The 16,477-nt window shown below is 46.5% G+C and overlaps 2 protein-coding genes across 8 annotated transcripts in view; one reads left to right on the top strand and one right to left on the bottom strand.

Annotated features, from left to right (window-relative positions):
- The window catches only part of TTC3 (tetratricopeptide repeat domain 3), a 49,974-nt gene extending 47,550 nt beyond the window's left edge, over positions 1-2,424 (top strand). For all 7 annotated transcript variants that reach the window (XM_088160487.1, XM_088160485.1, XM_088160486.1 and 4 more), the window contains 4 exons: positions 116-236; positions 328-534; positions 747-836; positions 1,341-2,424. In XM_088160487.1, coding sequence (XP_088016613.1) covers positions 116-236; positions 328-534; positions 747-836; positions 1,341-1,451 — 529 coding nt within the window. In that variant the 3' untranslated portion in view covers positions 1,452-2,424. The remainder of the gene's footprint in view (positions 1-115; positions 237-327; positions 535-746; positions 837-1,340) is intronic.
- A 471-nt stretch (positions 2,425-2,895) lies between these two features.
- On the bottom strand, positions 2,896-16,445 carry VPS26C (VPS26 endosomal protein sorting factor C). The gene is made up of 8 exons (XM_014880660.2): positions 16,294-16,445; positions 12,331-12,474; positions 10,631-10,780; positions 8,837-8,917; positions 6,964-7,038; positions 5,946-6,096; positions 4,938-5,090; positions 2,896-3,591 (listed from the first exon to the last, which is right to left on the bottom strand). The coding sequence occupies exons 1-8, from the start codon at positions 16,348-16,350 to the stop codon at positions 3,509-3,511; spliced, it is 894 nt and encodes a 297-aa protein (XP_014736146.1). The 5' UTR covers positions 16,351-16,445; the 3' UTR covers positions 2,896-3,508.
- Positions 16,446-16,477: the final 32 nt, after the last annotated feature.

Genomic DNA, 16,477 nt, shown 5'->3' with positions numbered 1-16,477 from the left:
GTCACTGGCAGCAGGCTGCAGTTCATGGGGAAGGCTGGTGTCTCTTTGGGATCAAACAGGGAGCCTGCAGTGCTCTCCAGAGGCCAGCCCTGATCTGCCTTTCCTGTCCCTGCAGCTTAGAGCTCCTTGCCTTCATCAAGGACGTGCAGAGGAGAAATGAGAACAGGGTGGCAGACCTGAGCCCGGATGAAATCCTCAGCCAGGTCATGGAGCTCATCCTGGACCAGCAGCCCAAGGTACCGGGGCTGCAGCTGCTCCTCTTCTCCACACATGGCAATGGAGCAGCACAGCCCCAAGGAACACAATTCCTTTCTGATCCCTGTGCAGGCAGCACCTCCAGCAGGCAGAGCCGTGCCTGCCCCAGCCCCAGCACGGAGCAGGGAAGTGCCCGTGGAAGGAACCACCCCCGGCTCTCCCCGGGCAGCACCCGCCCCTAAAACCTCCTCCAGTAAAAACCCCTCTCAGCCAAACCTGCAGCCCTGGGGAAACGCTGGAGCTATACCCAAAGCCAAATGGAAAAAGCAGGACAATGGTGTAAGTTTTCCTCTCTTTCGATGGAGTTGTTGCCATGTGTTTTGTACAAGACACGAAATAATCCTGGGGAAAAAAAATAATTGCCTCGTTTATTTTGTGTACAAAAGCTTCAATAGACTTGGTTAAAGTTAGTGACCTCGTTAATTGAGTAGAGAATGTGCTGGTTAATTGCTGATGGTTTTTAAATAACTGAGCATTCCTTTCCTGGCCAGGCCTCCAGTGAGGATCCCTGCACCATCTGTCACGATGAGCTGAGCAAAGACTGCTGTGAGCTCGAGTGTGGCCATCACTTCCACAGAGAGGTGAGTTCTGCTCTTGTTCCTCATCCTAAAAACCCCTTTACCCTCTCCTTACCCTCCAGTGCTTAAGCAACAGGGCACAGGTTCCTTTTCCAGCCTGACTGTAAAATGATTAAAGTAAAATGATTCATCAGAGTGGATTTCAGATGATCCTTCAGAGAATGAATTGGGTTGGGATTGCTGGCAGCACACTCAGGGAATGGGTTATCCCTGGGAATTCTCTATTTGCCTCCTGATGGTGGAAATTCATGAAGTTAAAAAGGCAGGATTCTGTTGGAGTAACTCCACATTTCTGCCTGTGACTTTTCCCCTTTACCTTTTTTTCTTTTAATGCTGAATTGTTCTCGCAGAATCAATTTGATTAGAGCAGGAGAACAATTCTCCACCCTCAAATTTCAGTGGTGTAGAACTTGTTGAAGAGCTTCCCCATTAGTGCCAATAATTTTCAGCCTCCAGCTGGACTCTTCTCCCCAAATGTTGCCTGTCACCCTCTCCCTGTCCCCACAGTGCATCCGAACGTGGCTCAAGCAGCATTCCAGCACCTGCCCCATCTGCCGTGTCCATGCTCTGCTTCCTGAGGATTTCCCTGAGCTTCCTGCATGGAACAAGTACAGCTGAACCTGCTTTTACCTCCACACTTCAGAATTAAAAGATCCAAAAGGGCTGCAGCACAACCCCAGTGCTGGGGGGCAGCACAGAACCCCTGGGCTTCATTGGCCATGGGAACAACCTCGGGATTTGGCACTTGGTATTAAGCCACAATCCAAGATAAGGGATTTCTCCTAAAGCTGTGGAGTTCAGGGCTGGCAGCACACAAAACCAGTGGATTTTTGGCTAAGGGACACTGAAAATACCAAATAATTTTATCTGAAAGGGCCAATGCATAATTCCTATGAAGAGAGGGCTTGTCCCTCAGATTCTTCCAATATCAAGTAGGTGACCCAAAGGATGAACCAACAGAATTGGAAACCAAGACATTCCCTTCCTCTGGAATAAACAATTCAGGATTCAAGCCTGGTGTGGTCTTTGTAGCTCCTCTCTCTGCATAAATCCACAGCTGAGAATTCAAATTGTTTAAATAATGACTTTTACATTTTGAAGCAAGAATTTTAAATTAATCATGTGGATCAATTCTTTAATTTCAAAATAGGGTTGAGATTTGAATTTCCTCCCCTGCTGCTCTGTTTAAACAGGAATGATTTTTTAAAGGATTTTTAAGTGACACTTCCTTTGGATTATGTGCAGGAATGGTCACCAGTAGCAGGAGGGTCAGAATTCTAGCAGTTCAGGGAATTATTATTCCACTGTTTTCTGAGTCTGAAGTGGCCAGAGCACCTTCAACACTGACAGATTTGTCCCAAACAGCCAAAAGGTGAGAACCAGAGCCTGAGAATCTTAAAGTGAAACTCAAATATTCTGTTGTGTGAATCTAGGGAACATCACATGGATTAGGAGCTCTTGGCTAATTCCAGGGATCACTTGTTCCCCACACTGCTACATCTCCTCCAGCTGAAGTTTTAAACTCTTCTCTCATTAATCAGTGTAATTAATTACCACTTGAATAAAAAATAAAATCACTGCTGCAGCCAAACACGTTGTTCTTGTGTAATATGTCTGCTCAGTCTGAGCAAGGGGTGAGTAACTACTCTGTGCTGTAGAATTAAGGCCTAAAAATGCCAGCACTGGAATCCTTTTCAGCTTCCAGTATTTCTGGGGGACTGCAGCTCTTCCCTAAATCCCCCTGTACCATCCCTGGTCTCAGGGAAAAGTGCTAAAGTTTCAGTAAATAGCATTTTCCTCCCCCTTCCCAGACATTGAAATGAAAATTTCAGCTTTTTCTTCCTAAAACACCAGGGCCCGAACTGGAATGACCTTCTCCTGCTTGGCAGTGCTGCTGGATAAACCAAAGGAAATTATTTTTCTTAGTTTTCTTAGGTGCTCATCTTTACACTTCCACTTTCCATAATATATATTGAGCCTGCCTCTACCCCACATGGAAAATTAATGGAAAATCCACAAGTTGTGGCTGTTCCATTAAAACAACATCACAATCCACAGCCTGTTTGTGTTGGGAAGGTTCTTTCTTACTGAATTACTTTTTCTTTAAGCTGTACAGTCACAAACACTTTAATTTCTTCCTCCAACACCAACTCCTCTTCCCAATCTGACCAAAATTTCCTCGGTGTGATTTGAAATCACTCATTTCCCATCCACCTTGGGACAGATCCCACAGCACCACCTTCCAGAGCTGTAGCACCATTTTTAGACCTTCAAAGACGTCCCTTCTCATTCTGGCACAACTCCCCTACCCTCCCAGAATGGCTGTCATGGGATTCATGAGCTTTAAGGGGTCTTCGAAGGCCTTTGGAACAAATATTACAAAATTAAAGCAAGAGAGGAACTTGCTCCATACTTGTACAAGCTGTAGAAAGCTACAGCATGATTCCTTCAGGATCTGCCTGAGAAGAAATTGGGAATGGTTTTGTTGAAGGCAGCAGGATTGGGAAATCCAGAGAGGCAAAGTCTTGGCCAGGTTAACAGGGAAGTGAAAGCACAAGAAATGCCCACAGGAAGAAGGAAGTGAGGTGGCTCCAGCTGAAGTCAGGCATGGATAAAGTTCCACTTTCCCTCTGAGGAATTCCCAGTGAATCCTTCCCTGCTTCTCCAGTGGTTGTTCACATCCTGCAGAGCTTCAGGGGAAAGTTCTCTGTGATGAGATGGTCGTCGTGCAGAAGGACCACGATGTTCACTTCAAACTCTGGCAGAAGGGGAAAAAAGAGAGAATTCCATGGGAAGCTGAAATCTAGGAGCAATCCCATTTCAACTCTACAGGAAAAGCTAAATCTAGGAGCAATCCCACTTCAATTCCATGGGAAAGCTGAAATCTAGGAGCAATCCTACTTCAATTTCCACAGGAATGCTGAATCTAGGAGCAATCCCACTTCAATTTCCACAGGAAAGCTGAAATCTAGGAGCAGGATGGGACAGGAGTTCCTGAAACATTCCAGGCAGAACCTCACCCAGGTATCCCAGTCCTTGGACCATTCCTAGAAAATCCTGCTTTGTTCTAATCTTTGGGATTCCTCTGGATTGTTTTATCACTGATAAATCATGGCAAACAACCCTTTGGAAAAGAGGATTCAGACATCAAAGAACAAAATGTTTTGGGAAAGGCACCTCCACCAAGGTGGTGTTTAAAGCATGGAATGGGAGAATTCCAGGACAGCCCCAGTCCCTGTTTCCAGCCTTAGGAAATTAAATACTGGAATACAACAGGCCTGCAAACTGGGGAACTAAAATTCCAGAGGAAAATCTCCTGAATACTATATTGTGTCCTTCAAAGCCAAAACCAGTATCAGATCAATAATCAATCCTAAATGGAAACAACAAGAAGCCAGGCAGAGATAACAAATTAAGGGAAGCAGAAATGAAAATAAATTCAAATTCTCATTGCAAATTTCTAGTGAAGAGCATAAAATGGCAAAAAAATAAAAAATATTATAATTTTGGGGAAAAATACTGCATACTGTAAAAGATTCCAGCAGGATGAAGGGAAGAAATACAAACCAGCCAAGTGGATTCTTGCAGTACTTATTTGAGCAAGTGAGGAAAAATCCTGGTTTTGTTAATACTGGATTTTAATAAAAAATACTGGATTTTAACAATCATCTGAGAGGAGCAAGTGGTGTAGATAAGAGAAGTCACACCCTGATCAACCTTGCTGCTTCCAGGGCTTTCAGCAGGAGAGTGAGAAACAAGAAAGAGAAGAAATGGAAAGAGGGGTTCTCACTGGTGAGGGAAAAGAAGGAATTTTATTACTGGACTATTCCTCAAGTGTTTAATCACATAACCTGCATTCCACTGCTCCTCCTGTCCCCTGATGATGGAATTTTATTAGGAGTAGCTTAGTGGCTGCACAGCTTTAGTGTTAGAAGTGTTGGGGCTGTGTTTTCTCAGTCTGAAACGCAGCAGATTCAGGCTCAGGGAAGCACAGGGATGTCCTGAGCTCCTCCTGCAGCACTGCAGCATTTATCCCCTCACCAGCCCATCTAAAGGGAATGAAAGTGGCCACTCCTCTCCCAGCAAAGTGCCCTCCCCACTCACCCACTTTGAAGTTGGTTGTTTCCAGGGTGGGGCAGGTGAAGAGCCGGGGGAACACCATGTGGATGGGGATGGGGAGGCCCCTGCAGACGTCGCCGTCGGCGATCTGGATGTTCTGGATCTCTGTGGCGTCCCTGGCATAGCCCTCAGCACACCCTGGGAGAGGAGGGAAATGGGGGCAGATGAGGAGAAAGCAGCAGCCAAAATTGACAATGGAGATACACCAGGAATAAGGGGGGGGAAAAACAGCCAGCAAGTTTGCACAGAGTTAAGGATCACGGAGATAATTTAAATTAATATCGGGGCTGTTCCTCCAAAGTGCAGAACCTTCCTGCTGGAACCCTGGAAATTGAGAATTTGAGATTTTCTGTGCTGACAGGCACTGGCCCCCAGGAGAACTCTGCATTTGACCTGAGGCCGTGGAGAAGCTTCCAAAATGGAATGATGGAACTGGGATCATGGGGGTGTGGTTTGAATAGAAGTGTGTGATATCACATGGTGGGAAACTTTAAGGTTTTAGAATATATAAAAAGATATATATAGAATATACAGAAAGAATATATTTAGAAATATATAGAAAGCAGGATGGAGGTTTAGGGTTTTTTTCTTCACCTTCTTCATGGGTCTAGGTGATATTGTGTGATTGGGTAGAGAAGTCTGCACTGTGGGCCACGGGTGGTTGGTTATTGGGTTAAAAGTAAAAATAATTTAGGTGTAACTTCTTAATTGGATAATTAACCCTTAAAAGGCCTTGTAGAGAGAGAGACAAATGGAGAGAGGGCTCCATTTTTAGTTTGTTAGCTTGAAGTGCTGTAGCACTCACTGTAACATAGATAAGAATTAATAAACATCTGAGTCCCAACAAGACTCCTACCATCCTGAGCATTTTAACCCCGACAAAAAGAAGATAAAAGTGACACCCTACAAGGCCTCGATGCTCTGGCCTTTCTTTAGTGCTGTTCCCTGGTTCCCTGAGCAGGGATGGAGGGAATTGCTGGGCCAGGGGCTCACCACAGGTCTCCACACGCACGAGCTGCAGCTCGATGCTCTTGACGGCCGCCTCGGCGCTCTCCACCACCAGCTCCCCCGTCAGCGGCTGCGTGATCACACAGTTGGTGGAGTTCAGGTGCCCTCTGATCAGGAATTTGGGAAGGGAAGCTCTCTGAAAAAGTTGGAGGGAGGAGAAAAAAAATGGCACTGTAAAGAGCAGACTAAGAGGGAAAAAATAAACAATTAACGGGAAGTTATTAAAACAAGTAGGAAATTCTCCTGAAAGGCCAAAGTTGAGAACTCAAGGGTTCAGAAATTGCTCACGGAGCTGAAATTTATTTCTTTCAGTCTGTATCAGGATTTCTCCTACAATCTTCTCCCTTGGCATGCATCCTTCCTGCTCCTCCATCCACCCCATGGATGGACCTTTCCTGGGATGAACTGACAGAACTTGGCTGTTAGAATCCATGGAGGAGCTGGAACCCTGTGGAGAAGGAGGTGGGGACACCTTCCAGTGTCCCAGTCCCAAATGTCCAACCCCCAGTGTCCAACCCGGCCTTGGGCACTGCCAGGGATCCAGGGGCAGCCACAGCTGCTCTGGGAATTCCAGCCCAGCCCCTCCCAGGGAACAATTCCTAATTCCCAAAATCCCATCCAGCCCTGCCCTTCTTGAGGCTTCCCAAAGCCACAGGGGGCTGTAAAAAAAGACATAACCAAGGCTCAAAATACACATTTTTAAAGGCTCTTGGCTGTCCATGGTATAGAATGTTTTCCCTTGCTCCACTCCCATCTTTCACACAGGAAAGGGATGAAAATATTTAACCACTTCTGAGCAAAGTTCCACCTTCAACTGGTCACCATATGGAAGAGATGAGGCAGAATCACTTGATTGCTTATAAAAGTGAAAAAGAAAATGGAAAAATAGAAAAAGATAATCTGCCTGATAATCTAAAAGGCAGAATTTAGTCACTCCTCTGGTCTCACTCAGAAACACACAAACTTTACATTTAAAATAAAAGTAATAAGAAAATCATTTTACCTCTTTAACATTTTGCAGAGTTTCAGGAGTAATGGTGAAGTCCACAGGGCTTGGCAGCAGCTTCCCTTTCTGTGACTGCAGGGAATGGAAGGGTTAAACTGAAATCTGATCCCCAAAACATAGAATACTAAAAACCCACAACAACTGGTTGCCTTAAACACCTGGAAAAGCAGGAATACCCTCCTCATCTGAAACAGAAAGGAAAAAAAGTTCAATTTCCCATTTCTGTACGTACAAATAAATTCATTTTACACGTCCCTTGGAATGTTTCCTTTCATTATTAAATTTGAGGAGGGCAGATTCTAAATGAACTTGTGTCCATTGCTTCAAATTCTTGTTCTCCACCAGCAAGGGGCTGATCTGGAACTCTGAGTGAGGATCTGCCCTCACTACTCAAGAATTCAAAATAGCTGCTGCTGCCCAGCTGCAAGATGGAAGAGATTAGCAAAAGATTGGCTGCATTTTCCCAAAATGACAAATTCTGGCACAGAATAAGCTGAAGGGAAATGGTACATTGAGCACTGACAGTGAGAATTATATGTTCAGTAAAACCTCATTAATTCACCCTGACTGAGAGATTCGTGATTTACTGACTGGTGAGTTCAGAAGTGCTGTAGTGGGAACAAGAAAAAAAGCCAGGAAAACTGCAGGAGATGTGATTTGTCACTCCTCTGACAAGTGTGGCTCACTTATAAATGTAATAATGGACCAATAAAATGTAGCATCAGATATTGCAGAAAATATTGAAATCTTACCAACAGGAAACTTGTTTGTAACACCAAATTAAATCTTTTAAAAAGGTACTTTAGAACTGAAATAACATTTCCACCCCAAGTCCTGAGTAACACAAAGGATTTTGATATTTACTGTTCTGTTAGAGTTCAAAGGTATGTTAGAAGCAGGATGTTCCAGCAAGTTACAGATGGAAAAAGGGACATTTCAGCAGCTCTGTCCTGTCCTCAGCTGCTCTGGACAGGCACAGCTCAACCTAAACCAACCCCAAATCTGACACAGGAACTTCTGTAACAACCAGCAAAGTATTTTCTGGCAGTCCAACCTCCTCCCACAAGGATTAGGATTAGAAACAAGAATTAGAAATTCTAGAATTAGAAAAGAGAAGCAAGTTTTCCCTTGTCTCCCTTGCAGGAGGGGTCAGGCACTGGAATGAGCTGCTCAGGGAATCTCTGGATGTGGGACATGGCTTGGGGTGGGGATGGGACTGGATCATGTTCAAGGGCTCTCCCACCATGAAGATTCCATGATTTCCACCTTGATGCACTTTTGAGTCAGGGCTCTAAATGAGAACTCCTCAGCTGAAGAACAGAAATCAGATCCTTCCACCACCCAACTCCCATTTCCAGGACTGTGGGAGCCTGGAACCTTGGGCTGAGAACTCCTGGGAGAATTCAAAACAGTGTTTGGAAAAATGACATCGTGTTTGTGTGACCACCCCATTGTCTCAGAACTCAAAGGATGAATAAAAGAATAAACTCAGAGAACTGTAAAAATGTCTCAAAAAAAATCCAACTCCTCTTTGTCCTTTAAAATTAAGAGAGGGATGGGTTTTTCTAATCAAGCAACAGCTCTTTGGGGTGGTTTTGTTTTGGGGCAGATTTCCTGTATTCCCACATTTTGAACAAAGGTCTCAGGCACAGGATGGGATTTTGGGGTGTCCTGTGCAGGGCCAGGAGTTGGTTTTGATGATTTTTGGGGTCCTCTCCAACACAGAATATTCTGATTCTTGTGTCACTATCACCATTTCCATGGGTTTATTTGGAGTTTGCTTTTTTCCCTTAAAGTGAAGTGAGGGGGGAAAAGAAAAATCAATCAAACCCCATGAATTAACTGCAGAATGAACAGGAACCACACTCACCAGGGAGTGGACAATGAATTCACAAGTCTTGGTCAGGTCCTTTGCCAGCAGGGAGCGTCTCATGTCACAGCGCAGGGTGTACTGGGGGAATGGGATGACACAGCTTAAAAAAACAGCTTTAATTCACATTTCCTCCCTCTTTCCCAGCTTTTCACCCCCTTTCTGCCTCTCCTCAAAGTGCTGTTGCTGTTTTATATCCAGTTAAGGGTGATTTTTTCCCCCCTGTTTTGGTTAAGGGATTATCATTTTGATGTATTCACAGCCCTCCTAATTTTGATTTTCTTGTGGGATTGAATTCTCAGTGGGAACAGTTGTTGGGATATTTCATGGGGAACTTCAGCCACACAGCTGAGCTCAGAGCAGCAATAAAATCAGGCAACAAGGTGAATTTGCTTCCAATTTGCTCCCCTAAAATGAGAGCCATAAACCAGTGGATGAAAAATAGTAAGAATTTGGTTATCTCAGAAATCCTACACTTCATCTCCAACAAAGCCTCTCAGTGTCCTTACAGGCCAGGGAATTTCTTGGGATGGGGTATTTATTGTTTTGTTTGATTTTTAATTCCTCCCTCAGACCAGGGATTTGGGTTCCTCACTGCTGGTTCATGGCCACAAACCCCCAGCAGTGTCTGATTAAAGATTTCTGCATCAGAACAGAGACTTGAACCCACAATTCATCCCTAAATCAAGAAACAGAGGCTCAATTAAACTGCCCAGAGGTTTAGGAAATGTCTCTTAACCAGCCCCTCAGTGTTACAATTCCCTCTTCAGGAGAGCAGGACCCTCAAAGTTTGGCTGAAATTGAAATTATGAAATTTTAATGGTATTTTACCCAAGAAAAGCTACACAGAGGAGAGAAGGAATGACAAAATAGAACAGATATTCCTCATTAAAGTGCACCCCAAACTGACTGATTGATCACAGCAAGTTATTTGGGGTATGGGAAGCAACTCAACCAGTGCTGCATCATTTTTGACATCCCTACCACAAACAACAGCTGTTACATGAGGGAACAAGCCAAAACTGAGCAAAGAAATGGAAAGGATTTAAAAAAACATCCAAACATACAAAAAAAAAAAAAAAAAAAGGATTTCTTTTCTCTTAGTTTTAATAGGCTGCTGGGGGGTGATTTGGTTAATTAGGTTTTTTTCATTCCAGTGATATAAAACTTCATTGTCTAACACAGAATTTACCTTCAAGAGATGGCTGAAGAAAAACTTTCCCCCTAAAAAAAAACCACCAAAAATCACCCAAACAAACCAACACACCTATAAGGCAATTTTTGACCAAAAAAGATCAAATTTCAAAACTGTATTTCCACAAGACTGTGTCCAAGCAGGTATTCCATACAGATCTGGGCAGGGAATATTACTCAGAAAAGCAAAGAACTCCTGATTTGTGTTGTTCTCAATACTTGGAGTTTTCCCTATGAAATTACACATTTATTTGGAATACAACCACACAGTGGTGCTGTTTGTTTTTTTTTTTTCAGGAAGGGAATGGAAGCAGCTGCCTACAACATCAGGATGGATCAAATTTAGTTGGTTTACAACAAATTTAATGGATTTAGTTGATTTACAGTTCTCCTACTGAGATATTTCAGGTACAACATTTTGTTTGTGCCATCATTCCTTAAAGATTTACTGGATGAAGGGTGGAAAACTCAGTCAGTGTGAAAAAAAAAAAACAAAAACACCACCCAACTTCATCCTCAATTTCCATGGATTCAGAGCTGCTTTAGAAGACGTTGTGCAGGTGAAATTTCCTATTTTCCCTGCAGACAGGAGCTGCTCACCTGGATATTGACAAAGACTCCGTGGTATGTCTCATACAGAACTTTGTTGCCCTTCATTTGCAGTGGGAATTCAAAGGGAATTTCTGTCTTGCCACTGGGGAGCTTCCCTGGTTTCACCATTTCAATGGTGCTGTTGATAATCTGAATAGGCTGCAGGGATAAATATTAAAGAGGTTGAGACAGAGAACCAACAACATCTGAACTCTACCAGAATTCCTGGATTTCCAGAATCCCAGGGACCTCTTCAGGACACACAGTGCTGGGATATTTTTTTTTTACAATGAAAAGAAACATTAAAATTTTGCTCAAGAAAACAATTTCTATTTTATTTTATTCCCAGCTTTGGGAAGTGGAGCTTTATTTCTGAAATGATGACCCTTAACAGCAGCAGGAATGACCAAGGCTGAGCTGAGCCCTGGGCCATGCCCCTCTGACCTCTAAATTTTATTAATTAGGGGAGAATAGAACCCTCATTGGAATGAGGGTTAACTGTGGTTTGACTGGGGAGGTGGCTTGGAGGTGACATTTCTCTTCTCTCTGCAGTTTTACCATTACTGTCCCCAACTCTCAGGCTTCCAATAGAAGGAAGAAGAGCAGCTGTTGGGTGAGTCCAGAGGAGGCCACTAAACTGATCCCAGGGCTGGAGCCAGCCTGGGACACCTGGGGGTGCTCACCTGGGCAGGAGAAGCTCCAGGGAGAGCTCAGAGCCCCTGGCAGGGCCTGAAGGGGCTCCAGGAGAGCTGGAGAGGGACTGGGGACAAGGATGGAGGGACAGCACACAGGGAATGGCTTCAAAGCAGGATTTGATGGGATTTTGGGAATTAGGAATTGTTCCCTGGGAGGGGCTGGGATGAAATTCCCAGACCCTGGATCCCTGGCAGTGCCCAAGGCCAGGTTGGACATTGGGACAGTGGGAGGTGTCCCTGCCATGGCAGGGGTGGCACTGGGTGATCTTTAAGGTCCCTCCCATCCCAAACTTTCTGTGTTTCCCTGATTCAAGGCCATCCTAACTTAACCAAACCATTTTCCAAATGGATCTACCCCCAGACAGAGCCAGCACAGCCCTGTCCCTGTGGAGCCTGGGAGAAATTGTCCTGCTGGGATCCAAACCCAGAGCAGCTCAGAGCCCTCCAGGAGCCCCACATTCTCTCCAGAGGGATCTGTCAACTCTGGTCTCATGCCCAGGAACCCCCCCATGGCCTCCACAGACAGGGACTGATCTGGCACAAAAGTCCAGTTAAACCCAGTCACTTCAACAGAAATAAAATAGCATCACACAATTTACTTATTTTTTTTTTTTGTATCACAGCCCTTCAGTGCATCATCATCCAGTAACTTTTTAAACTATTTATGGCAGTGCATTTCAGCCTAAAAGAAAATTCCTCCATCAGTGTGAGTTAATTCCCCAAAATGTCCTCATAAATCCCTTCCTGGGGATATTCCAAATTTGTCTGGACACACTCCTGTGCTCTGGGATGGCCCTGCTGGAGCAGGGAGGTGACACCAGTGACCCTTTGTGGTCCCTTCCAGCCTGACCCATCCTGGCATTCTGTGATCTCCACATAAAACTCAGCATTTCCCTGCTTTCCATCACTCCCACACCATGAGCAGCTCTGACCACCTGAGAGCCTTTAAGGGAAGGATTCATTTGAGAACAGAGAGGTTTTTTGTGTAAAAATATTCACCTGTGCAGGTCTTACCTTGGCAGTGTTGCAGAAGGCCTCAAACACCCCCACATTTTTGGCACTGAGCTGCAGATTTACTGAGCCCTCCATGGTTAAGGAGATCCCTTGGTGCTGCACCGTGTCCTTACTGGTTATGACCACCACTCCAGAAAGAATTTCCTGACAGGAAAGAGAAAAACATTTGTTCAAATCCATTTTTCTTCACAGCTGTCAGCCAGACTAGAACTCTGAGATCTCCAAACTGAAAAAAAAAAAAAATAAACAAAAAAACCTGTTCCCAAAGAATGGTGCAACCTTGTCAGGATAGAAAAACACTGGTGAAAGAATTTTAGTTTTTCCTTTAAAATATCATCATCCTCTTGGCTGAAATATTAACCTGAGCTTCAACTTCTTCCCAAAATTGTTCACTTTCCTGTCCAGGAAGATGAGAAACCCTTTCACTGGGTCAGCTGGTGACAGCCAAGTTCCATTTGATGTGTTGGAATAAACTGCCAGGAGGAATTGTATGAAAACTGGGATGGTCAGCCATGGGAGAGGGAACAGAAGGCAAAACTGGAAAAGGGATGGCTGAGCTGAAGGTGAGATTCACCTCCAGAGTGGAGCAGAAGAAATTTAATACAGAAAAAATGAACCTGAAGAAACAGTTTCAAAGTGAATCAGAATGAAAAGCAGGAGTTGTGTGACTCCAGGGATGTTGTTACCCATCCCATGAAGGATGTGCTGTCCACAAAATATCCTTTGTACAAAAATGCTGCATCCTCAAAGTGTCAACTCAGTCTTTTTAACACTGAAAAACTGATGAACTGCAGGAGAGCAACACATAACTCCCTTCACACACTCCATGGTTTATCCTTCCCTTCTCCCATAATGGAGAACCTGCTTCAATTCTGAAATATTCCCAGCTGGAAAGGGCAGCAGGTGACTGAGGACTGCAGAGTTCCCTGGGGATCAAGCTCCTGTCCTGTTCCTTCTCCAGGCAAACAGACCCCAAGGCTCAGCTCCCTCTGACCAGGGGACAATCCTGACTGCCCACCCTGCACCCCACCACTTCCAACCAGGATCACTCCAGCAGACTGGGAATTCCGGCAGATTTTTGTCTTTCCTGGTGGTACAGGATGGCCAAAATGGGCCAGGGGGTTGAGGCAGCAGGAAAACATCCACATCCAATCAAGGCTGACATCCTGAGAGCCTGGGAAGAGGATCTGGGAAAAGCTAGAACAGGAGCACAAAGGGACAGCAAAGAAAAGCTGACCTAAATTCTGCACTGCTCTGCTAAAGGGCCTTAATTAGCACAAGCAATTAGGTTATTGCTTTAAAAAAATGAGTCCAGCTCAACTCTGAGAAGCAAGGACAAGCCTGAACATGAGAAGTGCTTTAACAAAGGAGAAGTTTCCTGTCAGACACCAACAACCCCTCCCAGAGCTGCTGCTACACATGGGGAGGGTGCATGGCCTGGGAGCAGAAAAGGGAAAGGTGACTTGAAGTTAAATAGCAATTTTTCTTTCAATATTTCTTCAGAAATGGAAAAAAACAGAGCTCAAAATTCTGCCCCTGTGCCCTCTCAGGTGAGAGCCCACCTGCAGAGCTGCCCCAAACCTGGATCCCAGCTTGGGGAGGAGCTGGAGCTGCTGCAGAGAGCCCAGAGGAGGCAGCAGGATGAGCAGAGGGATGGAGCAGCTCTGCTGGGAGGAAAGGCTGGCACAGCTGGGATTGTTCAGCCTGGAGAGGAGAAGCTTTGGGCTGAGCTCAGGGTGGCCTTGCAGGGCCTGAAGGAGCTGCAGGAACCATGGAGAGAGACAATTGCCAAGGGATGGAGGGACAGCACCCAGGGAATGGAGGGACAGCACCCAGGGAATGGAGGGACAGCACCCAGGGAATGGAGGGACAGCACCCAGGGAATGCAGGGACAGCACCCAGGGAATGCAGGGACAGCACCCAGGGAATGCAGGGACAGCACCCAGGGAATGCAGGGACAGCACCCAGGGAATGGCTTCAGAGTAGGATTTGATGGGATTTTGGGAATCAGGAATTGTTCCCTGGGAGGGGCTGCGATGGAATTCCCAGATTTGCTGTGGCTGCCCCTGGATCCCTGGCAGTGCCCAAGGCCAGGTTGGACATTGGCACAGTGGGAGGTGTCATGGCAGGGGTGGCACTGGGTGGGCTGTGAGGTCCCTTCCATGCCTAATTAGAGGTTTGTATGTCCTGTCTCTCCCTACAGGATTCCTATTAAAAATCCATGTTGTATCCCTGGTGTACAGCTCTTCCCTCATCGTGTTTTCATCCCAGACTTAGCAGATTTCAGGCCGAGTTCATGAACTAATATTATAAACCTTTCCATGTGGAGTTAAAGTGGAAGGTAAAAACAAAAATGACAGATTGACTGACCAGAAATATCCTAATTTCATCTTAAAACAGAGAGAATATTCCTTTCTGTACAAAAAAATAAAAAATCAATTTAGAAGTGATATAAAGCAAGTACAGTCGAACTGAAAATGGAAACAGCACTGAGAAACTGAAACAGGTAAATAAACAAAATCCTAATAATTTTTAATTTTCTACTGTGGAAATGAGACACAGACAGTATTTACCATTCTGGAGCCATTCCTAAGGGGAATAATTCAGCTTTGCCAAAGCTGTTCTCTAGATAATCTGACAATTGTAGGACAGATGCTGCACACCCTTCCTTACAAATCCAGTTCTCCAGGATTAAAATCATTCAATAAATGGAATTTCGGTGGATGGAAAGGACTTTTATGATACAAGTGCCAGAGAAAAGAGACACCTGAACACTGCTGCTGAGCAACTCAGGATTTTTAGGTAAATAGTGCTAAAAATTAAAAATATTCCTTCTCTTTGAAGCCACATCGGCCTCTGCAGAGCTGGGTCAGGAACTTCCCATGGTACCCAGGAAAAGCGGAAGGACAAAAAGCATCACTTAATCCCAAAGGCAACGCCCAAAATCCCGGAGCTCACCTGCTGGCTGCGGGAGGACATCGGGAAGCTGTGCCGGGATCGGGAAAGCTCCGGGCAGGGACGGGGGAAGTTTGGAGCAGGGGGAAAGGGACACAAGGGCGGGGACACCGGGAAAGCTCGGGGGGACACCGGGAAAGCTCGGGGGGACACCGCGACAGCACTGACAGGAGAGGGCGAACGACTCCGCTTCCCGAGGAATCCCCGCGGCCAAGGACGCTCCGGGGCCATTCCCAGCGGGAAGCCCGGGCCAGGACACGGCCCCGGAGCCCAGCGACATCCCGAGTGTCGCCGACAGATCTTGGGTATCCGCGGCAGACTCAGGGAATCCCACAATAGCTGGGCTTGGAAGGGACCTCTGGAGATGATCCAGCCCAACCCTCTGCCTAGGTATGGCCACCTGGAGCAGGTGACACAGGAACGCATCCAGGTGGGTTTGGGATGTCTCCAGGGAGGAGACCCCAGCCCCTCTCTGGTCCCTGCCCAGGGCAGAAGTTGTGCCTCCTGTGCAGGGGGAATTGCTGGGCTCAGTCCCTGCCCGCGGCTCTGGGGCCATGGCTGGGCCCTGGAGCAGAGCCTGGGACTGCTCTGAGCCTGCCTGCACACAGGGACACACAGACAGACAGGGACACACAGACAGACAGGGACACACAGACAGACAGGGACACACAGACACACCCAGGGACACTCTGGGCCGAGGCCCCTCTCAGCTGGGGCTCCTCTCCAGGCTGAGCAGCCCCAGCTCCCTCAGCCTTTCCTGGGCACGGAGATGCTCCAGGCCCTTGCTCAGCTCCAGGAGCTCCTGTCCCTGCTGTGCTGAGGAGCCAGAGCTGGGCACAGCACCCAGAGGTGTCCCCAGGGCTGGGCACAGGGGCAGGATCACCCCTGACCTGTGGGAATGCTCATCCCAGTGCCCCCCAGGACAGCACAGGCCTCCCTGGCCGCTGGTCCCGCACGGCACCCCGCTGTTTCCCGCGATGCCGGCAGGCGCTGTCGCGACACACGCACCCCATCGCGATAAACCTTCCCGGCGCGCTTCACCCGCACATCCAGCGTCGTCCCCATCGCTCCGTCACGTGACACCGCCTCACGTGACCCAGGGCGGGTGCGCGGGAGCTCCGCCCCCTCCACATCCGGGTCCTCGCTGCCGTCACTTCCCAGCCGCTGACGCCGCTTCCCGCGCGGCCCCGCC

The sequence above is a fragment of the Sturnus vulgaris genome, chromosome 2 (genome assembly GCF_052056855.1).
Source record: "Sturnus vulgaris isolate bStuVul1 chromosome 2, bStuVul1.hap1, whole genome shotgun sequence".
Lineage (NCBI taxonomy): Eukaryota > Metazoa > Chordata > Aves > Passeriformes > Sturnidae > Sturnus > Sturnus vulgaris.
The sequence above is the reverse complement of the archived record's forward strand: the minus strand, read 5'-3'. Positions and strand labels throughout refer to the sequence as shown.

What these genes read in the sequence shown, in the direction of transcription:
- VPS26C (XM_014880660.2), bottom strand. Translation starts at nt 16,350, where the DNA reads ATGGGGACGACGCTGGATGTGCGGGTGAAGCGCGCCGGGAAGGTTTAT. An exon ending in AATTCATTGTCCACTCCCTG is followed by an intron (nt 7,039 to 8,836) that starts GTGAGTGTGGTT and finishes CATTCCCTGCAG; the next exon opens with TCACAGAAAGGGAAGCTGCT. An exon ending in AACAACCAACTTCAAAGTGG is followed by an intron (nt 3,592 to 4,937) that starts GTGAGTGGGGAG and finishes CCCTTCTGCCAG; the next exon opens with AGTTTGAAGTGAACATCGTG.